This window comes from Kwoniella shivajii, chromosome 4, assembly GCF_035658355.1.
Source record: "Kwoniella shivajii chromosome 4, complete sequence".
NCBI classification, from domain to species: Eukaryota; Fungi; Basidiomycota; class Tremellomycetes; order Tremellales; family Cryptococcaceae; genus Kwoniella; species Kwoniella shivajii.
The window spans coordinates 1575499-1602485 of record NC_085911.1 but is presented as its reverse complement, the minus strand read 5'-3'; the positions used below and the strand labels follow the sequence as shown (position 1 = coordinate 1602485).

General features: G+C 43.1%; 11 protein-coding genes across 11 annotated transcripts; 4 read left to right on the top strand and 7 right to left on the bottom strand.

Annotated features, from left to right (window-relative positions):
- Window positions 1–46: 46 nt before the first annotated feature.
- Window positions 47–909, bottom strand: IL334_003571 (uncharacterized protein; the record flags this gene model as incomplete). The annotated part of the gene is made up of 4 exons (XM_062935301.1): window positions 47–262; window positions 339–441; window positions 555–635; window positions 701–909. The coding sequence occupies 4 exons, from the start codon at window positions 907–909 to the stop codon at window positions 47–49; spliced, it is 609 nt and encodes a 202-aa protein (XP_062791352.1).
- Window positions 910–1158: 249 nt separating this feature from the next.
- IL334_003570 (uncharacterized protein) lies at window positions 1159–4322 on the top strand (the record flags this gene model as incomplete). The annotated part of the gene is made up of 16 exons (XM_062935300.1): window positions 1159–1337; window positions 1398–1929; window positions 1989–2330; window positions 2430–2880; window positions 2939–2951; window positions 3005–3162; window positions 3226–3281; window positions 3333–3482; window positions 3541–3560; window positions 3615–3659; window positions 3712–3776; window positions 3839–3868; window positions 3933–3954; window positions 4002–4050; window positions 4101–4133; window positions 4203–4322. 16 exons carry the CDS (start codon window positions 1159–1161, stop codon window positions 4320–4322), a joined length of 2265 nt encoding a protein of 754 aa, XP_062791351.1.
- Window positions 4323–4822: 500 nt separating this feature from the next.
- On the bottom strand, window positions 4823–5090 carry IL334_003569 (uncharacterized protein; the record flags this gene model as incomplete). Its single annotated transcript, XM_062935299.1, has 2 exons — window positions 4823–5010; window positions 5072–5090. The coding sequence occupies 2 exons, from the start codon at window positions 5088–5090 to the stop codon at window positions 4823–4825; spliced, it is 207 nt and encodes a 68-aa protein (XP_062791350.1).
- A 1294-nt stretch (window positions 5091–6384) lies between these two features.
- On the bottom strand, window positions 6385–6805 carry IL334_003568 (uncharacterized protein; the record flags this gene model as incomplete). The annotated part of the gene is made up of 2 exons (XM_062935298.1): window positions 6385–6496; window positions 6627–6805. The coding sequence occupies 2 exons, from the start codon at window positions 6803–6805 to the stop codon at window positions 6385–6387; spliced, it is 291 nt and encodes a 96-aa protein (XP_062791349.1).
- Window positions 6806–8239: 1434 nt separating this feature from the next.
- On the top strand, window positions 8240–12898 carry IL334_003567 (uncharacterized protein; the record flags this gene model as incomplete). Its single annotated transcript, XM_062935297.1, has 3 exons — window positions 8240–9418; window positions 9497–11976; window positions 12082–12898. 3 exons carry the CDS (start codon window positions 8240–8242, stop codon window positions 12896–12898), a joined length of 4476 nt encoding a protein of 1491 aa, XP_062791348.1.
- A 292-nt stretch (window positions 12899–13190) lies between these two features.
- On the bottom strand, window positions 13191–14438 carry IL334_003566 (uncharacterized protein; the record flags this gene model as incomplete). The annotated part of the gene is made up of 7 exons (XM_062935296.1): window positions 13191–13328; window positions 13442–13497; window positions 13623–13819; window positions 13929–14038; window positions 14119–14225; window positions 14288–14307; window positions 14371–14438. The coding sequence occupies 7 exons, from the start codon at window positions 14436–14438 to the stop codon at window positions 13191–13193; spliced, it is 696 nt and encodes a 231-aa protein (XP_062791347.1).
- A 647-nt stretch (window positions 14439–15085) lies between these two features.
- Window positions 15086–16777, top strand: IL334_003565 (uncharacterized protein; the record flags this gene model as incomplete). The annotated part of the gene is made up of 9 exons (XM_062935295.1): window positions 15086–15187; window positions 15333–15503; window positions 15597–15702; window positions 15781–15842; window positions 15904–15943; window positions 16005–16121; window positions 16215–16525; window positions 16608–16673; window positions 16754–16777. 9 exons carry the CDS (start codon window positions 15086–15088, stop codon window positions 16775–16777), a joined length of 999 nt encoding a protein of 332 aa, XP_062791346.1.
- Window positions 16778–17222: 445 nt separating this feature from the next.
- Window positions 17223–17885, top strand: IL334_003564 (uncharacterized protein; the record flags this gene model as incomplete). Its single annotated transcript, XM_062935294.1, has 1 exon — window positions 17223–17885. One exon carries the CDS (start codon window positions 17223–17225, stop codon window positions 17883–17885), a length of 663 nt encoding a protein of 220 aa, XP_062791345.1.
- A 328-nt stretch (window positions 17886–18213) lies between these two features.
- IL334_003563 (uncharacterized protein) lies at window positions 18214–19064 on the bottom strand (the record flags this gene model as incomplete). The annotated part of the gene is made up of 4 exons (XM_062935293.1): window positions 18214–18357; window positions 18484–18583; window positions 18804–18857; window positions 18934–19064. The coding sequence occupies 4 exons, from the start codon at window positions 19062–19064 to the stop codon at window positions 18214–18216; spliced, it is 429 nt and encodes a 142-aa protein (XP_062791344.1).
- Window positions 19065–19614: 550 nt separating this feature from the next.
- On the bottom strand, window positions 19615–20220 carry IL334_003562 (uncharacterized protein; the record flags this gene model as incomplete). Its single annotated transcript, XM_062935292.1, has 4 exons — window positions 19615–19755; window positions 19866–19959; window positions 20058–20114; window positions 20180–20220. 4 exons carry the CDS (start codon window positions 20218–20220, stop codon window positions 19615–19617), a joined length of 333 nt encoding a protein of 110 aa, XP_062791343.1.
- Window positions 20221–21277: 1057 nt separating this feature from the next.
- Window positions 21278–26566, bottom strand: IL334_003561 (myosin-1; the record flags this gene model as incomplete). The annotated part of the gene is made up of 25 exons (XM_062935291.1): window positions 21278–21314; window positions 21378–21734; window positions 21800–21851; window positions 21926–22253; window positions 22307–22368; window positions 22422–22549; window positions 22607–22728; window positions 22788–22916; window positions 22973–23064; window positions 23161–23467; window positions 23523–23679; window positions 23739–23909; window positions 23984–24392; window positions 24445–24574; window positions 24628–24646; window positions 24705–24800; window positions 24858–25162; window positions 25218–25321; window positions 25383–25467; window positions 25529–25606; window positions 25700–26028; window positions 26093–26135; window positions 26210–26338; window positions 26407–26499; window positions 26564–26566. The coding sequence occupies 25 exons, from the start codon at window positions 26564–26566 to the stop codon at window positions 21278–21280; spliced, it is 3765 nt and encodes a 1254-aa protein (XP_062791342.1).
- Window positions 26567–26987: the final 421 nt, after the last annotated feature.

The following is a 26987-nucleotide window of genomic DNA, read 5'->3' as shown; positions in this document are numbered from 1 at the left end:
GGGGGGACACGTTATTAGTCAGCGCATACAGAGAATGGACACCATGCTATGCTTGGTCGTTCCCACTGATCACCACTTCTCTACCTTCTTCCACCTTCACGTTGCTAACATCGGAACCTCCGTTACTTCGAGTGACTTTCCCGTTCCCGTCACACTCCTCGTCATCCACCTTGATCGGCACTATGGGATGATGCCTTCGTTCAGGTAAAGCAGCTTCCGGGAACTCGCTCGAAAGAGCATCGTGTAATTGACGTCGGAAGCTCTTCACTGCACATTAGCCGCCCTCCAAATATTATCCCACCATAACAAGAAGAAAATATGCCGTGTGATGAACTCACTTCTAAACCTAGTACCCTGCCTAGAGCGTATTGATTCTCTCCAACAGCACGCGTTAAAGTGTTTTTAGTAACTACATGAGGATTTTTGAACCGGTCGATGTGACTATATGAATGGAATACGGAATTAGCTCTCCTCATGCGATGTTCAGAGAGACCACCAATGTTCTCCGGATTGGTGAGGTATTGCAAGGATGGTCTTAAGGATGACAAACTCACTCTACCACCTGATGAGGAACACTATCGCCTAATTGACTGGCTATTCTCTCGAGATTGATAAATCCTTGATTCACGTTCATTCTGTCATCGGTACTTTTGATCAGCCCTTTTTCTATAAAGTACCAATTTGCAACCACGCAGCTTACAGGTATGTGGGTACAGCATCCTCTCTCTCTTTCTCAACATCACCGGCGCATATCTCCAGCTCATAAAGATCCTGAGTCAGTCGAAGTAATGTTATCTCCAATTCCGCCCTCAGAGCTGCCTGATCAGGAATCGAATTAGCCGCAGGCTGTGGAAGTTCAGATCTTGGGGTCAGTGCTGGCGATGGCAGATGTGGTGGACCCAAGGACATGGTTCACAGTAGGGGGGCTTCGAAAGAAAAGACAAGGTAAGTGCAGGATCATCTTCATGTTTTGCTTGAATCTGCAGATTTGGTTCTCTCCCCCCCCGTGAAGGATTCGGCCTTGACCGCGTTGTACTGTCGAGATGATGATGTCACCACGTGCAGTCGTCAATTGCTGATACTGATCCCTTGTCATATGTTGACATTCACGCTCTTTCGTACTTTGGTCAATTGCATATTCCATCAGCCGTGATCAAAATGCGTTTGCTCAGCTTAGCCGCTCTAGGTATAGCATCAACCATTCAAGCAAAACATTTGCAGGATGTTTTCACACCTAAAGACATGCTGTCGACTCCTCGACCTCAACCCGCTATAGCTTCACCTGATGGAACTCATGCTGTATCAGTGGTAAACCAGTGGGAGCCTAAGACGGACTCGTGAGACATCTTCCATTCTACGGTACACTCTGTCTTGCTCTAACGTGGTTTTCTGTCTAGTACGAATCGTTCAATTTACCTTCTTGCTTTGAATACGACTTTGACCGTTCCTCCTATCTCTCTTCTGAACACTACAGCTAACCAAGCGTCTCAATTCCTTTGGCTCGATTCCTCTACCCTAGCTTATATCAACGGATCATCGCTATGCTCCTTAACGATCAACTACACCGTTGGCAGTCTGCCAGGGACACCACTAGCTCGGCCAGAAGAGATCCTTACCTTCCCTGATGGAGTGGATCCCACCGCACTTCGATTCGAGCCTAAAGGTGGATTGCTTGCCTTCTCAGGCAAAGTTTGGAAGCATTCTGGGGACTTTGAGGCGACTGGATCATTCGATAAACAGTGGGAAAGCCGCGGTGACTCCGCTTTGGTTTACGATGACTTGTTTGTCAGGCATTGGGACGAGTGGAGAATCCCAGGTAGGGTCTGGACTGTAGGTCTGACCCGGTTGAGCAACAAAGCTGGAGTATGGGGTATTTTCCCAGATTTACGAAGACCACAATTTGTCAATCTTCTGAACGATACCGGACTAGTGAGTACTGCATGTCCGCCTTCGCTCAGCGTTTGCGTTGTATTGACGTAAGATTTCAGTACTCTCAAATGGACCCAATCACATCATTCGCCCTTACTCCTCATACACTCGCAGCAGCAATCAAAACCCCTCATATCAACGTTGCAACTCACACCAGGGAAGATATTTTCGTTCTTGCACTTACGGGACATTCTGCTTCATCCTCGCCCAAGCATCTTACTCCACACGCTCATGGTTCTATCTCGTCGTTGGCATTTTCTCCTGATGGCAGCAAACTGGCTTGGCTTGAGATGGGAAAAGATGGTTATGAGAGTGATAAGAGAGTCATCGTAGTTCATGAAGAGGGGAAAGGGAACCAACGTTGGACGGATGAATGGGATAGAAGTCCCAGCAGCTTGACTGTGGGTGCAACCTCTTTTCTCCTCTTGTTTGACCGCGATGCCCGTGTGTGATATGAGGGGGGGACGTCGAGTAAAATCTGATATCCTGGACGCCTACAGTGGTCTCTGGATTCGCAATCGCTCTACTTCACTGCGGAACACCATGGTCGAATTCTGCCTTATCATCTGACGCATCCTGGTCATCTCCCTACTCCTCTTCTTTTCAACGGATCCACGACTTCAATCACCCCATTGACAGTACGCTCAATACTCATCTCTCAACAATCACTTACTTCCCCATCGGATGACTTCATTCTTACCCTTCCCAGCCCAAAGAAGAGACTCGGCATGCCAGAGCTCGCTTCCGAAGAAGGCGACAAAGATGGAGACAAGTTGCCTCATGACTCTCTAAGGCGATTGACTGCTTGGTCTGCCAAATCTCTCGGAGACAGATTGGAGGGTCTTGAAGGAGAAGAATTCTGGTTTGAGGGTGCTGAGGGAAAGGAAGTCATGGGTTGGGCGCTTAAACCCCGAGGGTGGGAGGAAGGGCAGAGAAAGACTTGGCCTCTGGGTGAGCGCTCGCTCTAACCACAATGAGGCTCGTGCGCTAACTTCCCCTTTTCCCATAGCTTTCTTAATACAGTAAGTCAGCTGGCAAGCAGAACAACCTTCATCTAACATTTATTCTCTTACAGCGGTGGTCCTCAGGGAGCATGGGAGGATTCGTGGTCGACGAGGTGGAACCCTGCTGTCTTTGCGTCCCAAGGCTACTTCGTAGTCGCGATAAATCCTACTGGTTCTACAGGATATGGACAGGTTTTCACTGATGCTATACAAGGTGATTGGGGAGGAAGTAAGTCTATAATTCACGGAAGATCTTGTCTCCTATGATACTCAGCTGAATCCTTCCTCTCAGAGCCTTTCAAAGATCTCTTGGCTGGATACCAAGCTGCTCTCGCCAAATATCCCGAGGTAAAGTACTTCAGGCCTAACCGAGCGCTCTTGTCTGACTAATGTTCTCAGATTGATGCTGAACGTACTGCGGGTCTTGGCGCGTCTTATGGTGGATACATGGTCAACTGGATCAATGGGCACAATGAGCACTTTGGCTTCAAGGCTTTGGTATGTCATGACGGAGTATTCGACACTGTAACTACATACTTCTCCACCGAGGTTAGTCGAGCGCTCTCATTCTCTCGATACTTCAACAAGCTGACGTCTCGAGCTGTAGGAGCTGTGGTTCCCGACCCAGTGAGCTTAGGTCAAGTAATAACTGGCAAAACTATACTAATAAACGAATCACAGGGATTTTGCTGGAACTCCTCTAAATCATAGAGGTAATTACGAGAAGTAAGTATCTAGGCCGGGTCATCATAGATACGTAACTCACACTACGTGTCAGGTGGAGTCCTGTAAACCATGCCATCGAGTGGACGACGCCCGAGCTTGTTATTCAAGGTGGTAAAGGTAAGCTGTCAACTTGTTAATCAGCCAGTATAGTATGTATGGAGGTACTGATCAAGAATTAGACTACCGTTTGGAGAACTCGCAAGGTCTCGGTAAGCTTGTTTTGACACTGTAATAGTGATGAGCCAAGTAAACTGACGGGAACCAATGTTGTAGGCGCTTTCACTGCTCTTCAGACGTAAGTTTAAACATACGTTTCGTATGACTTGCTGACTCTTTTTACAGCCAAGGAGTACCAAGCCGGTTTGTCTACTTCCCTGATGAGAATCACTGGGTAAGCTGTCTCCCCTTGACCTCTCATGCCTCAGCTAACTCTGGCCTCAGGTTCTCAAGCCGCACAATTCTTTGCGATGGCATGTAAGTTTGGACGTGAACATAAGGTCTACTTTGCTAAGAGGACATAACAAACTAACTTTTACGCTCTAGACTGAGGTCTTTAGGTGGTTGCATGAATGGATTGGACCAGCAAATGACCATATGGAAGAAAATATGGTAGAGGGAAGTGAAGGAAATAGGTTTGTCATTCAGGCGGAAGACACTTTTTAGAAAGAGCAAAAATATAACAAGCATATATCGAGATGATTGTTGAAGGCGTTGAAAATGTACTTGATGTCCCTCCTCATAGTATAGTTAAGACCAGGAACAAACCAAGATTACCTTGATGGTCTTTATCCGACAATGTAATACTTCCGGGAGCCCTCATTCCTTAGAAGCTTACATGTAGATTAGGTCCTTTGTCTCTCCGTCAGGTGGAAAACAGGCGGTCCTGTCGCCCGGACTAGTGTTGTATGGGCTTGGCAGCATGGCTGACCGCGATCACAGAGAACTAAGCTCTGTTTGCGCAGAGAAAATGGGTCCTTCGCCATCGCGAGATCTGTGCAAAATCATCTGGATCATACTCCATAACGATTTACAAAACATTACATAAATGATGCTAGCATTGCACGTAAATATCAACAGAAAACAAAATGGAAGGGAAATTACTCCTAATGCAGATCACTACCGGACCTTTCTGCCCAATTGCCTTTGTCCGAAGGTCCAACGAACTAGGAAATCCTTACAAACTTGCCTGCTGCATCATAATACGCTTGAACCACGGGACCACTGATAACACCGGTCCTCGTGATGGGAGTGGCACTGATCTGTTCCAACCTCTGGATTGATCTGCCATCGGGATGAGTGGTAGGCACAGCCCATAATCTACCGTCGCCATCTAAACTGTATGTGGTTGGTCCTGTTTTTTAGCGATGTCAGCGTTACGAGGGCTACCTAGACATTTCCAGATGGTTGCATACCAGAAGGCACATAAGCCATTGCATTGCTAGTTCTAATGTCACTTTGAATGACGTCAATTGATTCCGGAAAAGATCGTCTTTCAGGACCTGACCCAAGTCCCCTTGTGTGACAGTTCTTTGCGTAAACCTAAACCATTTTCGAGGTTCTTATCAGTATCTCCATTCCCATGTCAGCTGCAAAAAAGGAACGTTCTGATTGTGATCATGTGCGCATATAGCAGAAATACTTACGCAGCCTTCACAGGTCGTGTTTTGAGCTTGACCGGAATTGCTAGTTTCAAATTGGAAAGAACAACCACCACCAGGATGAGCTCCGCAGGTGAGGTCGCGACAGCTGCAAGTGATTACGGTGCTAGAGTTACTCGCGGAATAGTTTGACATCTTGATTAATACGCTATGCTATTGAGGGTGGCAAGATGGATTGTAATGAAGAACTCAGAGAGAGAGGAAGAGGTGGGGGGCTCTTATAGCTACGCTGTCGGCGGTCTGGATGTCTTCGATGAGTCGAAATTAGAAAGCATAAAATCTGCTCTGTCATTCCAAGAAGGTAAAAGGCCCTCATCTTGACTTAGAAGAAAACCCTTATCGGATCATTCTTCTCCTTTATTGAGCGTTTTCTGAGATACATATTGTGAGTGTTAACACAATGTAGAATAATTCCAGGATTCTTTCAGCGCGTTACATCGATAGCATAGGAGAAGCAGTCTGATAAGTAAATCAGAGTGTTTGCAAATTCTATCGTATTTGCCCAACCACTAACTCAATGTTGATGAGATTCAGATCTAGCTTACATTTGGTTAATGAGGAAGAAGGGTAATCACAAGTAAGCTGCTTAATCCATGCGTTCAGTGCAATAAAGGAATGATGTAGTCTCGTGTTAGTCGATACTCATTATGCCTCACAGTCACAGATCTCTTCGGGAGGGACGATCGATGTGGTGGCGGCGATCAAAAACGTACCCAGAGGGTCTTACAGCTTACACAGAGATTTGACGACAATTAATTCATAAATACTAAAGTTTAATGAATCAAGACAACTATGATTAGAAGCCTTCCCATGAAACGTCATTCATGAACAACGGATCAAACCCCTCACTCATCCGCTCGTGATGGGGACAAGGTGAAGAAGTCCGTCTGATTCTTCATAGTAGATGGGGGGTTGGTCGTCCACTGTGTATTCGGTACCATCTTCCTTATATATGGGGAAATAATACACAGTGCTCGCACCGTTCATATAGTGTATTACAGGAAACATATTATTCTTTGTTCTCTGTGCAGCGAAATGCGTATCTATATTCCCCAGCCAGATATCAGCTAGAAGACAAAGTCGTGATGTCCAGATTGAATAGTCTCACCATTTGAGGTATAACTCGTCACTCCTTCTCCTTCATCTTCTTCTTCTTCCTCTTTCTTGATGGTAATCCCACTGGAGTTCGCGCGAGTACTTTCGTTTACGCTTCGACACTGTGAATCCCAGGTCTATTTTCTCGAGTGAGAACATGGGTATCAGTATTTCTAGGCCACCTATTATGTCGACAAGAAGGACATCAACTCACGCAATCATGACATATATAGGTTCCAGTCGATGCAACAGTATTTGCGAGATCTCTAACCGAACGAGATAGACATGAGGTCCCCAGAGACCCGAGGAAACTTCAGATTGACATTTGCAGGGCTGAATGACCATTTCAGGAGCACTCCTGTCATCCAAATTGGTAGAATCTCCAGCTGACATGATGATGGCCGATGAAGTAGTCTTGAGATATTGACACGATGTATACTTATACGAATGTGAGGTGAATTGATAGATCTGAATTCATACATAGCATCTTGTGAACAATCGAAGACCGATCATTGGAAGCCCACGATATCTTACATCAAGAGGAAATGTACATGTACCTCCTTTGACGCAATCTTCGTCGAGCTGTTTCACAGTGGAGCCTTTGACCGGAACTCCACACATCAAGGTCCTTGGTGTTGATGGTGGGATGGTTCCCGTCACGCGCAGTCCTTGATCGGGCTTCCAGCTGAATTGACTCAACATTTCGCAGATCAGTATTTCCTTTCCCGCAGTGCTCTTCAGAAAAGTTACATCGTTAGACTAGCTGCTTTCACCTTTCGCGTGCAGTTTCCCACTCTTTCTTGTTATCATATTGCCACTACTCCTGCTTTCGTACTTTCGTAGCAATGCAATGGATCGCTCTTCTATATCAGAGATACATAATCTATCTACTTCTACTCTTGTATGTATACCCATGTCCTATCTGAATCCCCAACTACACTTCGATTCGACATCTCTCAAAAAGATTCCACCCTTTTCCTTTTTCTGTGAAAGAAACTTGACATGAATATTTCCGCGTGTTTTCGAAAGATATTCACGCGGCCTTCCTTTTTATTTGACCGTCAAGGGTCGACGCCGAGTCGCATCGGAATTACCTGAGGCAGTCACAAGCTCACTAAAGGTCGTCTTCAGGTATGTGCAGCTTAGAATCAGTGAAACCTGGATTCTTAGTACAAATTGAAACTCAACTTGGCGAGGCGAAAGTGGCGTTTTCATCTACTCGTCAAGCGCTAAACGCAAGCTTTGAAGGTATGATACGTGTAAGCAAGCGTACAAGCCCGTCGCTTCACATATTGCAAAAGGACTTGATCACTATGCCTTTTCCAACAGATCCTGAAGATGTAAAAGGGATAAAACATCTCATCTACATCGAAAAGTCTCACTATTCCCCCAGTCTTACTGTACCTATTGTACTAATAATTCCCTAATTCCATTCATTGATACTCCCTAGATTTGATCCGGTGATCCTGAATTTACAGGATAGCGTTGTATTGGTGGCGGTTTCACAATTGGGCGGCACGAGCGATTGTTGCAAATTTCGGTGAGTACAATCCATCACAATTTCGCTTCTATCTTGCTCTTGACTGTATGCAATGAGAGCCTGAGAGCCTCCATTGGGAAGTTCCACAAGTATTCACAATGTTGATCTGATCGTACCACGATGCTGTACGAATTTTCCTTGCGCCCAAAACGATCTAACCCTTTGTTTCCGTGCCTCAGTGTTTAATCCGAAACAAAAAGGATCACATCTCATCTGTCATTGGAGAGGGTGATCATAGCGAACAGCTTATAGCGAACAGGACACTTTCTATCGGGGACTCAGGAGAGATGGTAAAATCACAAAGATCTTCAAATACGTTATTTCATCAATGGCCGAATAACCATAACAACAATCGTTCTGAAGCAGATCCTAAAACTCATTTACCCTCAACACCAAATCACCACCTTCATTCCCGACAAAAAGATAATGAATCGATATCAATACGGATGAATGATGGTAGTGACAGTACGAGAAAATCAGGATTTGGGGACAAAAGTCAAGTGAAAGTGAACCGTGCCAACGCAAATGTAAATGTAAACGGGATTGATAATGGACCTAGTCCTATCACTGGTTTTAACCCTTATTATACACCCGGATCACCATCGCAAATCGACCCTTTCGGTTCTCAGGTCACCTCACCCACACCAGTTCAATTACCTCAACATCCGACCTCGATTTCGAACACCCATTCCAAGTCCAATTCGAACGCGAACACCAATACCAACACGAATAGATCAAGACCACCCTCGACAGTGTTATCTTCAGGTGGTTCACCATTACCTGGAAGTAACAGTAATTCAGTCACACCAAAGATAATCTTGGCTTCACCATCTACTTCTACTATTCATTATCTGTTTCCAAGTAGCGATACGAAGAACGGTATACATCTAAGTACCACTACCACTACAGCTACTACCACCGCTACTGGTGATGGTGAAGGTCACAGAAAAAACGATAGTGAAGTAAAAGTGAAGAGAACTCAATCACTCTCAAGGGGAAATTCCATAAAAACCAAAAATCTCATAATCAGTAATAGTAAACATGAACAATATCGTGATATACCTGGATTGAAGAACAAAAGATCCCTACCAAAGCAATCCCAATCCCAATCCCAATCTCTATCTCAAAATCCAAACAATCCTAACTTCAACGAGACTAAATCAAATCAAATAACGTTTAGTTCAGTCAAGAAATCTGACATCTCTCAACCGATTCCATCAAGTTTAGACGAAGCAAGAGATTATTCTAAGGGTTATTACGATATCAAACCCGGTGTATCTGGAGCTGATGAGATGGGGACTTTAAGAAGACAACCTGGTATGGTGGATCTGAGTGGAAAGAGCAAAGTAGGTCCAAGCGATAAGACGAGTACAGTCCAATCCGGACCATTGAAGAGAAGGGAAAGTATAATCTTGAGGGAAATCGAAAATAGACGTGAGAGAAGAGGCTGGGAATTTGGAAGTAAAGTGAGTAATCGGTCTTTTTGCATAAGGAGGAGACGGAACAGTATAACTCAGTCTTGTTCAAACTGTACGATATTACAGCCAACATATGCGAACGAACCTGTTGAACCATCCTCGCCAAGGAGTAAGACTATTTTGACGACAAATACCAAATCTCAAAATATCAGAGGTCCAATACAGAGACCTTATATACCACCAATAACGATCATACAACAAAGACGACGAAGTCAGTCGATGACTTCACAAATGTCTTCACCTCGTCCAGCACCTTCACCACCTATTGATCCTGCTAAATCACCTTTACTTCCCGCACCTGATTTAGGTGATCCACTCTCTTTATCAGTGGTCATACCTAGTCCATCCTATTCCCATCTAGACTATTCCCCCGCTGGATCCGGATGTGTCTCCACGACAAATACTAGTTCATTCAGACAGAGTAAAGGATGGGCAAGAAGAACAAGTGCAATCTTCCCTTTATCCGTAGCTATGTCTAGAGGAGATACTCGAAAAGGTCTAGGTGGATATGACGAACCTAAGAATAAAGTTCAAGAAGATATGGAAAAACGAAAAGCGTTAGAGGGTAATGGCACTGAAAGCAAATTCGCTTCGCTGAAAAGATCAATTTCATTGAGGAAGAAGACTTATCTCACCTATGAAGAACATAATAGAAAGATTAGACCTAGATCGCAATCGCTCTCAGCTAGATCAATAAAAGGAAGGGAAGAAGCATCTCCGTTACCTTCTCCTTCAATAATTCCTTCAATGATGAAAGCTGGTCTACCCAATCTGAGTAGCAATCTCTATCTTGATGAAAGATATAGCAATGATTTGTCAATTGATTTAGGAAGTCGGTACTATCAAGATTATGACAATACACCTAGTACAATTGATTTGATCTCACCAAAATCTCAAGATTCATCTCTACTCCCTGCTTCTACACCTACATCAGCGACTTCATCATCATCAGAATATCCTTCATTTAGCAATGCGGAGAAAAGCAGTGCTAGTAATGGTGTGATAAAGATCATTGGAAGACCTCTACATCCTGCCTTTAACGGTAACGGTAATGAAAGTGAAAGTGATTTATCAATTTTAGCACCTTCAACAGTTGGTTTAGGATTTTCACCGATTGGTACACCAGGTTCTTTACCTGATTCATTACTGGAAGAAGCTATAGATTTAACTGGAACCGGAAGAAGAATGTCCGATAGTCCAATGATAGAATCTGTGATTACTCCTCCTACACCACGAAATCAAGGTATCTTACCTAATCCAGGTGTATTACATATGAACGAACATTATCCTGATACAAGTAAGAATTTCAATAATGGGATGGGGACTCAAAAGATACCTAGAAGATCTGTATTATTGGCTCAGAATAGATTTTATATTCCCCCATCTCATCAAAAGTCATCCCCATCGCCACAACCACAGACACAAATTCAGAAGAAACCATCTTTGAGATCAAGCAGATCTTTAGGGCCAGGTACTATGGAAGATGCTTACGGGTCTACTCATATTCGATGTGAGAATAGAACCCCGACTGCTACCTCTACTTCTTTTGGCAGAGGTCTGTTGAAATCAGCTTCTATTCGATCAAGCAATAGGAGATTCTCGAAAGTATCAGTGCACGAAAACGATGAGAAATCTCCCACGAATCAAATTCATTATGGTACGGAGAGAATACCTGCAAGCTCTTCAATGAGATTTCATCGGAGACCTTTGACTACATTCTCAATTTGTTCACCTTCAGATGCGATTGATCCTTTACCTCCTCACACTGCTTCGCCTCATCCATCTTCGGAGCACAATCACAGGAACGAGTCGAGAACGACAAGATCAAACAGATCATCCCCATTCCTTTCTGCAAGTAATTCATTGAGAGTCATATTTGGTAAAGAGGGTTTTATGGCTAGATCGTTGTCACATGCATTCGAAAAAGATCCCCAGAACCAACAGATCCAGAGTCAAAATTACGACCAGAACCAGACTCGGCAACGGTTTACAAGTGCCTCTATTGGTGAAAAGCAAGGTCTGAAATCGAAGATATCCAGTCCATTAGAAGCATCGATGTCGAATAAAAACAGGGAAAGAAGTTTATCACCACCATGCCAATTGGATGCTGCGGAAAAGAGAGGTAGGAATGCAGATAAGAAATGGAGAGAATCTGTCTTACAAGAAGCCTTGTCAACCTCAATCTCGTCTTCAAGTCTGAATAAACTTGCTGATTCACCTATGATGACACACCTGAATGATGCGGAACACACACAAACAGAAACACAAACACAGCCACGACCAGAACCACAACAGAGGATGGTTTCATCAGGATCAAAATCAAGATTAGCGATTCCGGATAAATTATTGGAAGCTCCGGATATCAGAGAATCGACATGTTCAGAAAGTTTCAAGGGAATAGGCGAATCAATGTTAAACATGAATATGAACGGTAGTTTGGAGAGTGGAGTGAATCTCAGAGCAGTAATGGAGAACTGGGAATTACCTCTACCAAGAAATTTAGGTATGATAGGAAAAGAAGAAAGTCTAGTTTCAGCTCCTAGCATGTAAGTTCCATCCCAATTGTCGACCTTCCACCTATGTCCAATCTTAGCTGTACGTCAAAGAGTGAAATCGTTGTACTGATTATCAAAAGGTAAAAATTGAATTAGGTACTCCAACAACGCTTCGACATTATTCGAGAAACCGACAAGGAGATTACAAGGCAAAGGGTTCCCATCGTCATTCTCAACAGCAGATTTAAGTAAAAGATCTAGCTCGTCGAATAACAATGATAAATCACCAATCTCATTAAAGTACAGAAACCCATCAATATCAAAAGGTGAATCCAGCAAATCACACGACAAATTGAAAACGAGAATGCCCCGTCCACCTGTACCGATCTCAAGTCCATCGACCTATGATGATCGTTTCCAGACGTTCGATTTACATTCAAATACGCATACCGATCAGACAGCGTTGATGAAGTCACCTCATATACATCTGGCAGAAGGGAGATCAGTCAGCCCAGAAACGCCTAAAGGAAGAATACCATCTTCCAGATCTAGTATATTTGGTCTAAAATCCAAGGTACCAAAGGCTGAAAACTCTTCTTCGGCAATGCAAGGCGTCTCAAAATCATCGTTTGGTTTATCATTGCGGTCTTCGATACGTAGCAGATCGACCTCAAGATCGAGATTACCCGTATCGAGCGCTGGGAATGGAGTTTCTTCCTCTGACATACCAGTAGTCGCTGAGCCTGTACTGAACGCGCTTCTAGCACGGGAAACTCCGGTGGCTGGTATTGGTGGAGATAAGGATAAAGTCAGAAAAGTCCTAGAATGGAGAGACGAAGTGGGTGAAAATGGAGAATTAGCAAAATTGGAGGATAGAATGAGAGGGTTTGTCAGTGAAGAGAGGGAAAGGGTAAGGGTTATAGGTAGGAAAAGTATAGAAGGTGATTATAGCATAAACTTTGGATCAGCTTAGTGAATTGCAACCCTGGAGAATGTTTGTTCTGTTCAGAGGCTAAAAAACAAGGACTTTTGTGATGTACATATTACTTGGAATATAAAGTCGATGTCGCAATTTGTAGGATGTTATGCTTTTGTACGAACCTGATGGAGGTTGATTAAGGATAGTAGTTGTTCGACCTATCTTTTGTGCATATTTCTCATGGCTCACCGGCCGAAATGAGTGGATTTTGCGTTTAGCTGTGGGCACAATGCTTCCTCCGCCTTCATCTAGTTTGACTAAAAGACCCAGTTTCCTGTGCGATTCCTTATTTGGGCATTTCTGCACTGGTAGGCTCATCCGTAGCATCTTTAGGTTCGGCAGGTTGTTGTACTTCTCTCACAGACGCGTTCTCGTCGTCGTCAGAGAGAAAAGTGAACACTTTGACTTCAGCGTTATCCCAAGTCTGAGAAAGAGTTTACCTTGGTCAGCTGGGTATTTGAGTGTTTGGCGGAAGTACAGACGTGACTGAACGGGGTACAGATTCTTGTCAATATGGGAAAAGAAGACTCGACTCACTCGAGTTGATTGTGTATTATCCGCTACGTATCTCAATATATCTCCATGGGCGACGACTAGTAACAGTAAGTCAGCTTGTGATTTGCTGGCTCATATTGCGATCTCAATACTACTGTGTCTTATATAGACTTATGTCTTGAGCGACAGAGTTTCGCTGTGATTGCAACGATATTTAACTTACCAACGATCTCATCCTCCTCTCTGTCCCTTAACCACCTTCGAACTTCTTTAGCTCTTTCTTCCCCTTGTTCAGGAGCGTATATACCAGATTTAGACGCGTAATCTTCTGATAAAGTTGAAAAGTCAAGTGAAGAGAAAATCCCGTTGTTTGATAATTTCAGCGCCGATAGTGGATACGTAGGGGTATCACAAGGATATCTAAGCGAACAACATTGATCATCAGTACTTCGTTCTCTTTCATGACGCAGGGGTGAACATATAACAAATTCCAAAGGATATGCAGATGCGTTGGAAAAAGTCAACTCACGGTCCTACTTCTTGTAATTTATCTAGTAGTATCACTGGTTTACCTTCACCTTCTAAACGAGATTTCAATTCTGGATACCCTATCAACATAGTTTCCATCGGTCTTCTGAGCTATTTCCGAAGGGAAAATGAACAGATATATAGTTGTAAGCTTTCTGAAGTATGCATTTGCGATCTTCCACATAGCTTACAGGTGAACAGACTAATAATTGAGCAGTCTTTTGGAAAGTATTTTTAGTCAATTCATTCAACTCCTTAGATTGTTTTCTGCCTAAATCAGTTAATGGTGCATCGGCAACTATGAATATCTTCCATGGTCAGCTGAGCTCTATGTGATGACAAACCTGTGGTATAGCTGACTGGTATAATCTGAACCGACACTATAGAATGACTGTTTTAGCTTGATAATGTACAGGAAAAGGGAAAGATAGTGAAAGACTCACTTGTGCTCTGCTTGAGCGTGTCTTGTGAGGAATAATCTCTTTGAACTAGCTGAAGATTTCGTTACCATATTGACGATTTATCTATGCTGATCTACTGTCTATTTATCTATTCTCGTCGAAACAGCGGTAGTGAAATTAAAGAATGGTAATCTCGATAGTCGATTGCGATACTCGAATACAAATGAAATGAAGGGAGGAAAGTAGAAAGATGTCTGTTATCATCAACTGCTTCTTTCTTTTAATCTCAACTCGATCGAATCGCGATTAGTTTACACCGTGACATCATCGTATTTTATTGATTGGGGATATTATGGCGGCGATGACCGAAGACAGCGTCGTCATTTGGTAAAGTCACTTTAACATTACTCCTCGTTTAAGTTCAAACTGGATGATGATGAAAAGGTTAATATTGGGCAAGGAGAGACGTCGTCTATCCTGGCGAATGAATGCCCATTGATCGAAATCCTGTAAAGATAAAGAAGAAAATTGAAAGCAACTTTAACCACACTTCCTTCCCATGTCCTTCTTGCGACATAGTTCAAGAACAAATCTCGCGCGTTCAACTCTTACCGCACCATCATTTCGTATATCCTCTTCAGTCGTCCGACGCCCTGTAGTCTCAGTAAATCCGGCCTTTCACAATAAACCAGCGACTGTCAACTTGGTTAGAAGTTTCTCGTTTACTACTCGCAGACAAACACATATACCCTCCATAATGAAGTGTGTTTTGATCAAAGACAAGACTGGTCCAGCCGATAACCTGTATCTCGGTGAGGAAAATACACCTGAACCAGGTAAAGGGGAAGTTCAAGTGAAAGTGAGCCAAGCAATATATCCTTTGTATCACATCATGCAAGTCATACGCTGATCTCCTCTGTTCACATTCTAGGTCAAGGTACATATCATTATATTGAAGATAACATCTTGAGAGATCTAACGATTCCTGCTGACAGATGAAATAGGCATTCGGTCTTAATCGGATGGATCTACTTCAGAGAGAGGGCAAATACCCTTTACCGCCTCAAGCGTCCAAGACAATCTTGGGAGTAGAGTTCTCGGGTGTAGTTACTAAATTGGGAGAAGGAAGCAAGACTTGGAAAGAAGGCGATGAAGTTTATGGGCTAGCTTACGGTGTACGTTTCTCTTTAGTCTCCTTCCCGTACTTACCTCTCTTAATATCAGCTGGACTGACGATGCGATATGTGTTATATCACAATGATGTATAGGGAGCATACGCAGAATACATCGTTAATCCAGAAGGAATGCTCTTACCCAAGCCCAAAGAGTTCGATTGGGTAGAATCTGCTGGTATACCAGAAGTCTGGATGACAGGTGAGGTTTTTACCCCTTCAAATCACACGATATTCGCGGAACTGTCAATGGATCAGCTGATCATTTGGGTGATGGTAGCTACCCAAGCTTTGATGGTTGAAGCTCCATTGAAAGAAGGTCATAACGTCTTTATCCACGCTGTGAGTACTGCTTCTAACACCATCTGACATTCTGTTTATTGGCTGATTGGTTACCAAATAGGGTGCTTCCGGTGTAGGTATAGCTGCTATACAAATTGCCCGTGAGCCGTTCTATGATCCAGTGGAGATACGATTTAGCTGATCAATGTGTAATCTCAACAGTACACGTTCTTAAAGCTGGAAAGGTGTTTACGACTTGTGGATCCGATGAGAAAGTCGAATTCTTGAAGGGATTAGGTCATAGTGATAGATTACATGTGTTCAATTACAAGACGCAAGGTGAGTTGTGATATGGCTCAGGATATATGCGAGGAATAATACGAAAACTGATAATGATAAAAAATGCGATTTTGCATATTTTCGTTTGAACAGATTTCGCTGAGGAATTGAAGAAACATGCACCGGGAGTAGATTTGATAATTGATTTCATTGGAAAGCAATACTGGAACCAAAATATCTCATCACTAAAATTAGATGGCACGATGCTATATCTAGCTTTCATGTCAGGTCCAGCTTTCCCCGAAGGTGCAAATCTAGGTCCCATATTGGGTAAAAGATTAACTATTAAAGGAAGTACTTTAAGATCTAGATCGTCAGAGTATCAACACGAACTGCTTGAAACATTCAAGAAGAACGTATTACCTGGTATACTCAATAAAGAATTACAAGTCAAGATATACAAGGTAAGCTCTGAATGAATTGTAGGCTGTCCATTACTATCGTGAATCATGCTGACTACTGTCTGAATAAATGATGTACCGTCAGACATACCCCTGGACAGATGTCATTCAAGCTCATAAGGATATGGAAGCTAATAAGAACAGCGGAAAGGTATGTGTTAAAGCACAGCTGTCGTTTTGGTTGATATCGGCAGGCAGCGAAACCGGACTAACGCGGTGATTTGACTATAGCTCGTATTGGAAGTCACTGAGTGATCATCCACAGGTATATACAGCAAACATCGTAGCAACTATTATATAATTAGGCAATATATGTAGCAGACCAGCATGTCATGCATATCAATGCGATGCACGAAGATACTACTCGACTGTGTAGTATTCAAGTCTCCTGTTTCTCCATAGTGTGGGAAATCATGCAGATGACGGAGATTGATCATATCTCCGGGTCACACTGGGATCTTTGATTTCGTCTTTTTGCATTTGAGAATGGGCAAGGCCAAACCCCCGTTTGAATATCTATGTTTTCAGTTTTATTTAGGGGAAAAGACTACGAAGGTGTTTCTGTAGACAACATCATATCATATCGTCCCATCATCAAACACGCATTCAGCTTCAGAGTGTCAAGATCCACCTCACCAAACCCGCGCACAAACCTGGAAGACTTCCTAACTCTTTTCAGATCCAGAGCTAATTCAACGAAATGTCCTCATCAACCCTCCGACCTACGACCAACATTCTCAGTCGATCTTCCCTTCCTCGGCAAGTCGGTGCTCGCAGCGTGAGGTTATACGCTACAAAACCATCATCGTCACCTTCCAACCCAACATTACATGTCCCATCAGATTCACGATCCGATACACTTCGAAGCGCTTTATATCCAGCGGATAGTTATGCGCCTACATCATCTTCACCTACAGGCAATTACCATCCTGATCATCTATCTAGATTACAGTCTGTCATACCCAATGTAGAAGTCTACGAGACAATTGAAAGGGCATGGCAATTACATCAAAGATCCCAACGTCAATCAAGGACAGAACAATTGAATTCTAAATACAAATCAATGGTCCAAGCATGTAATGAATTAGAATCAATAACGAACCCTTCAAACGGCGGAATAGAATCTCGAGTCGGAGAAGAGGGTAAATCAAAAGGTGGAATCTATCATAGGAGAATATACGAATGGGCAACCGCAGAATTCAAACAATCTGAAAAAAGAGGTGAACAACCCAAAGGCAAAAAGACAATTGAACAAAGATGGAAAGAAACTAGAATAGAAGGTTTAATACCTAGAGAACAATGGGTTCCAGTCGAATCAAAAGGTAAACCTTGGGAATACGATTGGACAAGACCTGGTCAATAGATTTATCTGAACAAACTTGGCGATAAGTAGTGAGTTTAGGATCAATGAAGCTGAAATCGGACGCGGGGATGAGACTGACACTCGTATGCTCCAGGACATCCTCTTGAACAGATAATTCTATACACATTATGACATGCATGGATCTCTCAATTCTGTCAACAAACTTACAGTATTGTAATAAAGGGTACACGGGTTTCGCGATCGAGATATACTAATAATTCTCGCATAACTCCTAGCGATACAAGCTGATACAGGTTTACCCGCTGTCGGTGGTCAGTCCTACAACTCTCCCGCTCACGATCTACACTTCTCTTCAGCTCACAAAGCTTCAGGCATCTCTACTAGCCCACACAGCACCAGCCTTGATTTGAGCAATTGAGGTATCCTCATCTTCCAACACAGATCGAAGATAGACTATATCAGCTTTGGCTTGACGAAGATCGTCGGAACCAAGTTGAGCGAGAGTCGATTGCTAATTGTGAAACAGTACATGAGCCATTGCAAGTTGGAAGTGTCTGTGGTATGGCGGAGACTGGTGGTATAGAAGGTACGAGGACAATGCAAGATAGACTCGCTAAATGGATTTTGGTTGACTCACTAAATTACTTAACTTCTCAACTATGACATCTCTATTCTGCTCGGGTGATTCGACAAGATGAGAGTATCCTTTCGAGAGCGTGTATGGTCTAGCTGTAAGGCTGATTATGAGGACACACGTTAGCTGGATTCGCTTCGTGACAAGCTTCTCGGCAGAGGTGGGAATTACACGACGTCCGAACATCATAACAAATACATATGAAGTATCGATCCAAGTAGAGCATCCTCGATCGAGCTTCAGGCCGCGATTTGAAACCAACGGATCCCACATTTGGAGCTCGATAAATAGAAAGCAGGATGGAGAGATGAAAGCGAACTCACGGAGGAGCAGTTCCCGCTACGAAAGCATTAGGTGTACTGAAATCGTGTGTCCCCCTATTATCAGATATCCATTAAACTAAATCAGTTATCAATTTCACACCACTCGATTAAGGGGTTAACTTTATCTCACAATAAGATATGCGTGGGGGTATCGTCCTTTTCAGATTTTTCAGGTTGATTATCGAAATAATCCAGTCTGGCTTTATCTTCTTCTGAGATTGAATTGATTTGGTTATTGTTATTGCTAATTGAATTTGGCATTATGTATGTGAATATCGTATCTGCTCTTTCTAAATCAAATTCCATTGAAAGTTTAGTTCAGATCAGGTTCAAGTTGAGTGATAGAAAGAAGCCGAGATATGAAATCTTTAGAGATGAACCAAATTGAACTTACTTATATAGCTAGCTTGAATCTGAATGAGTGAGTGTTGGAGAAGACAACTTATCAATATAAGATATGACGAATTGGTATGAAAAGAAATGATGTGAAGAAACGAAAAGGAGAAAAGAGGATGAGAAAAAGAGGTATCATGAATGGAATTAGTATTCATCTTTGAAATGGATGATCAAAGGAACGGGGGCAGAACAACAGAGTGGGGGGTGGGGGAGGGAAAAGGGGGGAGATCTGTGCGTCGTGTTTCGTTTAGGGTTATACATCATTCAACTTTACATGTTATTCTTTCATTTCGTTATAATCGTGTACATGAATAATAATTATAGCAATAGTGGTACAAGTGAGGGTAAAGCAAGGTATCCTGAACGTTCAAGCAGTGTATGTATGCTGATGAACCCGAAAGCGAATTTATACTTCTCATACAGGCGCACTAAACACTGCACCAGCTTTACATTGTGCTATATCTTCTCCTTCACCATTTACGATTGTAAGCAGATACATCATATCTGCTTTGGCTTGTCTGAGATTCGTTGATGATAGATTAGGAAGGGAGTCTTGCTATGGCCGTTTGAAGTACAGTATAGTAGCGGTTCAGTTGATTAGCTGACATTCTTCAAATTGTACAGTCTCACGAGGGCAGATGCAAAGATCATCTCGGCAAGACATACGATTTTAGCGATTTTACGAGCTATCACAACGTTCATCCCAGGTTCTTCGACCAAATAAGTGTAATCACCCGAAAGAGAGTATTGTGATACATGTCTATCCGTGATTGAATATTTTGTTATTTAGCCATGTCTCCTCCGTTGTCATATTACTGGAGGAAGTGCGAGGAAATGAGAAGGGGGTTTGAGACTTACGAAGATTGATCATCTGAAAATCGTCGGTGGGAAGTGACTGGAGAAGGGGTATTGTTCCTGTACCCGACAAGGATAAAGTCAGATGCCGAATGAATAGAACAACTGGAGCTGAGAAAGCTTACGAAGAAGAGGAGGAAGAATCTGAGAGAGACGTGTAATTCATGATGTTTGTGATTTGCTGGACTATGATGGGCTGGCTAAGTTGATACGGATACGAAAACAAGAGATTCAAAGGTCAGTGATGGATATATCTCATGCTTTTGCTATATATACCTACGGTACTCTTCTCCTGTCTGCTTTCCCCACGTAACAAAACACCAAGCCGCAATACAGAGTTTATCTGTGACATAATAATAACCCCTGAGGAGAGAATGTGAGTACGAGTACTCGTAGATATCAATTGAAAAATTCCAAAGATCAGGTGATGGGGGATGATGTTTCGAAAGCTCGGCAGTGTTCCCCCCGCTGGACTGCCAATCCCAGAAAAAGAGAAAAAGTATTCACGTTCAGTTCGGCAGGATCAGGCAGGACGGATCTTCCGGATGCAAATAAAGTATTTAAGAGGAACAGAGAGAAAAAGACGTCAGATGATCTCATCATTCTTTGTTCCTTATCTTTATTGCGCAGCCATCTCTTCCTTACCTTACACTACCTTACCCCGCCCGACCACTTTCTCTCACACCAAATATGCAAGCGTGAGAATGATATGCTGGTTCTCACGGTGGATAGAGAAAGGCAACAAGAACACAGCATGGAGGGTTGATGAATGACGAGAATATCTTGAAATCTTATCCACCCCCTTTTTCCTTTCTTCTTTACCGCCGGAATAATTGAGGGGTTATAGCGTTTCTTCGCCCATCAGGCACATGAGACCCCCTTGCTGACTCCACTGAAAATATGTCATTTTAACCTTACACGATACGTCATTTGTCATCTGTCATTGGGGTGGAGATTCCCTTCCCCTTCTATCCCGCGGAGTACGGGATGATAGTTTGCTTCAAATCCAACACAACTGGATCTCCGTTTTGTCACGAACTTAACTCGCTTTTCTCGCTGATAAAAGCATCCTGTGGTATTCATTCGGTCCATTAAAACCTTTTACTACAAAAATATTCTAGCCCCACTGTATGAGATCTACCGTCCCTTTTATCTTTCCTCCTATAGCCACGTTTGCAATCAGATCTACAACTTTTTTTCAGCCATCATCTCGACGCATCCACTCAATCACCTCTGGCTTGTTGAGCTCTTTTTGCGAACCTATCATCGTTATATCAGCTTGCAATTTCACGTCACATGGATGATTCAAAATAATCGACTTACACAGCAGCCAGATCCAATTGACCAGTTGCAGCTGCGGGGGGCGCCACCGAACCAGTCTTTTTCGATTGCGCAGGTGCAAATTTCTGTGCAGAAGGTATTGGTGGTTTCCCACCCGCTGTTGCACCGCTGAATGCAGGTTTAGCTCCCACGGAAGGTTTGGCAGGAATGGCTGGTTTAGGTTTTATAGCTGGTGCTAAAGCGGGTTTACCTATCGTTGAGGAAGGTCTTGAATTTGATGGAGTTGATGAAGATGACCCATTCATTGCTGAAGGTGGAGTAGGTGCTGCTGGTGGTGCTCTTCTTGCTGCAGTTGGTGGGGGCGGAGGGGGAGGTGCAGCAGATTCGATAAGTTTCAAACTACAAGATTGAATTGGTCAGGTTTATGTGAAAGCAGGAAGCCATAGGTCAAGTTATATACTTACTAGTTCGACGGTGCCCATCCTTCTTGTCCGTTCTTGACCACCATCCACCATCCTGATGAGGCAAATTATCAGTATGTATTTCACTCACTCTTATCGAATGGTTAAAATACAGGCAATAGCACTCACCATTGTCATCCTTCTCCTTAACTTCTACTGATTCGCCTTTTACCAGATTCATCTCACCAGCCTGACCTGCGAAGTTGTAAAGTGCCTTGTAAAGTTCTTTGGCGGGAGCAGAGGGAGGCGGTGGTGGCGGAGGCGGTGGACCACCGCGTCCAGGGATAGAAGGAGGTGCTCGAGACGCTGCACTCGCTATAGAAGCTTTAGGTGCTGGCACGGCTCTGGTGGTAGCAGACGCTGTTGGGGCAGAAGGCATCGAAGCCATAGCTGCAGGGGCGGAAGGTTTAGTTGCTCCGGGAAGAGTTTTAGCTGTTGGTCGATGACTTGGTCGACTCTGCAAAATGTGTCAGTCAACCCACTATTCATGGAAATATGAAAACGGCTTACGGATGGAGCTGCTTTTGCTGCTTTCTTAGCCTTAGGTTTTCTGGGTGGCATAGGATTCGAGACTGTGAATCAAGTAAGCACGAGTACAGAGTCAATAGCGCCAGAAGTGGCTCACCACTCGAAGCTGGTTCACCAGAACCAACAGTAATAGTATGACTTTTGTAAATCGCGTCTCCTCTGATAGTCTCATCTTTCTTAGTCGCGATTTGAGCTCGTTTATCCTTTTTCTTGGCATATTCCAGTCTGCACTGTGATGTCAGCATCTATATATTCTCGCCTAGTTGGAATAACGTCACGTACGTAGGCCCAATATTGACGGCCATATTACCGCCTGTCAAGGTGAGAATGACACACATCATCTCCGTCTTGAAAACACAAGTAAAGATAGGATCTCCTTCCTCGCAAGCGTTCACGTTGAGTGCCTACTCACGTAGCGTTAGTAAATACTATTGACCATGCACAAAGAGTGGTGACTACTTACGACAAAGTCGTCCCTCAAATTAGTCAGCGATATGGATCTGATAGTGACAAGTGGGATCTTCCTTTCTAGGCTGGTGGTGACTCGACCGTCTTTTGAAGCTGAGACCACGAAATATACAGATTTGTCCGTCTAGTGGTTTCAAAATTAGCAGGTATATTAGCCATTCCGACTGAGACGATTCTTACAATTATCAAGAATCTTGGACTGAGTTTACTAGATCTACCAAGTTTTGATATGAGCAATTCTGCTCTTGAGCTGAAGTGTACAGCTTCCGCCGCTAAAATCAACGATATCAGTACCTCAGCTCCGATAGCATATTGAGTTCATGTCACGTTCTTGGGAAGAAGGATTGTCACAGAGAGATCTGACTTACGACCAATCTGAGCAGCGTTTCTTAACATTTCACCTTGAGGACTTGTACCTCCGACATCTAAGTAATCTCCCATGAATTTCCTCATACCCAGCAAACTAAATCGTCTTCTCTCTTTTCTTCCAGCTAAAACTTCGTGTCCATAATCTCTCTTTCGAGCGTAAACCAACGATTCTTTTTGGTTTCTCCAGAATCGTTGAATCTTGATAGCTGCTTCAACCTTTCTTCGAACATATGCTCTCCACGCTCTTTGAATTCGAGAAGCCATAGTGTGCCAATATCGGTCTCTTTCGCCTTCGAGGTAGAAGAGCTTCATTTCCAGTATCAGCATCAACATTCGTGTGGCATTGGGAAAACACACTTACAGTCTCAGGATTCTTGATAAAAGCTTTGGTTACACCCATTTGCCATTCGTCTCTTGAAATCTTAGCATCTAGTAGAATTCTCTCACAACCCGATCGATCATCGCCTTCCCATATATAATCACCCGCATATGATGTCGCAGGGGAGAGAAGGTAGAATCTAAAGAGAACGGTAAATCAGCTTGACTGAATCATTGACCAAGAGGAGGATGAGCTGACCTTTGGATCATCTTTGAGAATTCAGCTCTATAAGCGAAACCTGCTCTTCTAACACGAATGTTCTCCTGTAAACCTAAATATTTTATTTGATGTAGAATAGCTTTATCATCATATTCTGTAGGTGATCGGTGTTGATTAGGTTTGATAGTTCGAATGTAATGGGGTTGACACCTGTACAGAAGAACATCAGCTGCGATTCCAAGCGCACTAAGGACGCAATCCTCAGATATGAAAAAAAGACTCACTTCATCAGGTTCTCAACCAGAGCATTGGCGGAAGATTTGATTTTGTCACCTGCAGTAGGAGGTCTTTTCTTATTTGAATGATCCACTTTCTCAGGGAACAAAGTATGTAAGAAATCATCTTTTGAACCTTCTATCAAATCCAAGATATCCTTAATCAATGTATCCTTATTCTTGTCTGTCATTCCCGATACGTTGTAGAGCACATCTCCAGCATAATGTTTGATCAAAAATTTGTTTCCTCTAGATTCGAAATTCGGATTAGCCGAAAGCATGTTTGATCGTTGTATGAAAGAGTTATCAGCTGCTGAGGGATCGGCGTGAGCTGTAGCTGTCGCATCATTGAGTGTAGCGAAAATACCGGCAGGTCGTTTGTCTTCGATCAAAGAACAAACAACAGCGTTGTCGAAGACTGTGAGAATCGCTCGTCAATGACATCTCACTAACACCTGAATTCGCCTTACACTTGATTGGAGTCCATTTGATCTGCTCTCTCACGTATTCCTCCTGTTCGGCTTTGAGGGTCAACTCAATGAAGATCTGCTGCAATTTCTCATTAACATAGTTGATACACAATTGCTCGAAACTGTTATCCTGTAATATGGGTCAGCTCGTGCATACGGAGTGGAGTCGAAATCATAGCTTACTTGGAAGATCTCGAATCCACTATAAGTGAAACAGTCAGCTGGACGTCATGTGGAGATGTGATAAAGAAAGCGCTTACTAGATATCCAATACTCCTATAACGTATTCCGGATTTTGGTGAGGTTTCATTGAAACGTTGACACGGCTGACAATCCATTCGAAGAGGTTGTTATAGCTATAAACAGTGGTCAGCATTGTACGAATCCTGCACCTGAAGTCAGGTTCAACTCACAGCGCTTTAGCCAAAGCATCTCTTCCTGAGCTGGCTTGAGCAACGTTTTGCGGTACTTCATAGACACTTCCTCTCCTTCCTCCACGTTGAGTTTCCACTACTCTGGTCAATAAAGCTTTTTGTAATTGTGCCGGATCGGCTTCCATCAAATAAGCTGCGAAATCCGTTACTCCTGTATCTGAGATAGTGGCGTTGCCATCATCTCCTTCTACGAATTCGACATTTCCTAACCATAAAATTGTAGCGATCACTTTGAAGATTGAATTTTGTTCATCTGATGTGAGACCTATGACTTGCATCGCTCGCTGGTTCAGGTATGTCAGCAACAATCGGGAAGGAGGAGTAAAGAGAGAAGCCTACGATAGTTTCTTGGAAGTCTGTCACATCATTGATACCTTTAACATCTAAACATCCACTTCTACTTGTATAAGCATAAGCTTCAGGTCCCTGCAAACCGAATGCCTCTGCGGATCCACATCATTAGCATTTCCGTCTGGCAGTATACGGACAGAACTTTTAGCTCACCTTTCTGCTCTGGACTCGCTCCTTTTGTAAATTGGTAGAATATATGAAAATCTCGTTCATCTTCAATCTGGCCTACGACTCGATTCTGGATTACATGTTGATATTCAGCTGAGCCTCCGCTCCTCGACGGGCCGCCGTCGACGTACCTTCTCCAATAGATAATTGGTAATTTGAGCACCGACAGGTTGACCCAAACCGTTGAACATGATCTCTAGATATTTACCCTGATTTTCATCTCAATATGTCAGTCTTTATTGTCGTCTCTCGATTTCGCCCATTCTGTTCAGTTCATCTTAGGTAGGGGAAGTCTCACTCACATGTCTACTTGAATTATCGTTTCTCAACGTTTTGGCACAACCGAAACTTTCCAATAGAGGGTTTGTAGCCAATACCATTTCTTTCACACTTTCGATTCCACCTCCACTACCTTCACCACCTGAAACAGCTGCTATGTATTGCATGATCCTTTTGGCAGCTTCCGTCTTACCCGCACCTGATTCTCCTGAGATGATAACACATTGATTCTCTTTTTCAGTTGTCATTCGGTAATAAGCTGATTCAGCAATGGCAAATACGTGTGGTGTCATTTCTAATCGATTTTTGCCTCGATATGAATTTAAGATATCCGTTGTGTATATTCCAAGATCTATGTTACGATCGTAGTCAGTTTCTGCAAGCACGCCAAAAAACTTGAATGAGAGGTTACATACCTCGGAAGGGGTTAACAGATATCAAGACGTGTGCGATGTATGTCTGTTCATAAGTGATCTCGTATCAGCGCACCGCAGCCACGCTTTTGGTTCGATTCTGAGATAGGAAGAACATACATAGATCTCTTGATTGTTGAACCGTTGTTTGAGATTATCGTTGATTGCTTCATTGGTGATCGTACTTAGCAGTGTCATATCAGGTACACCTGCAGCTTTCTTCTTCTTAAAACCTTCACTCCAGTCGGCCTAACCATGGTATCAACTTCTATCAGTAGATGCCATATATCAAGATACTTGAAATAAGGTAAACTTACCTTCTGTACTTTTTGAGATTTACCTCCTCCACCTATTCCACCACCTCCTAATAGTCCACTGACTCCCTTCTTACCTGCTTTTTTGGAAGGCGCCTGGAAAAGTCACTGTCGTTAGTTATATCTCAAAGGTTACGTGGATGTGAATATCATGACATACCATGTTCAATTCCCAATATGTTTATAGTCTATCTGATCACGACTAAGATAACCTCGACGCAGAGGTCGAAAGAGAGGATGGTATGAGTATAAGACGAAGGCTTAGATATGATGGGTACAGCTAAATGATACGAAGACGAACGATGTATAGTAAGTAGATCTACTGATAGTCATCTTTCCTCATATTGTTGCAGTGTTGTTGGTCCCAATGAGATGACGCTGTCACTGTGACCAGACCAATTCAGGGTAATAGTTGATATCACAAACTCTTTTCTAATCAAACCGTAATTGGAGATAAGCTAAACTACGATTCCATTAGAAACCTTTCCTAATCGTGAGCTATCTGCCATTATTATACTCCCGGTAAATCAAACGGAGAAACACCAACACCATTATCCTATGTTCGAATTCATGTTGCATCTCAA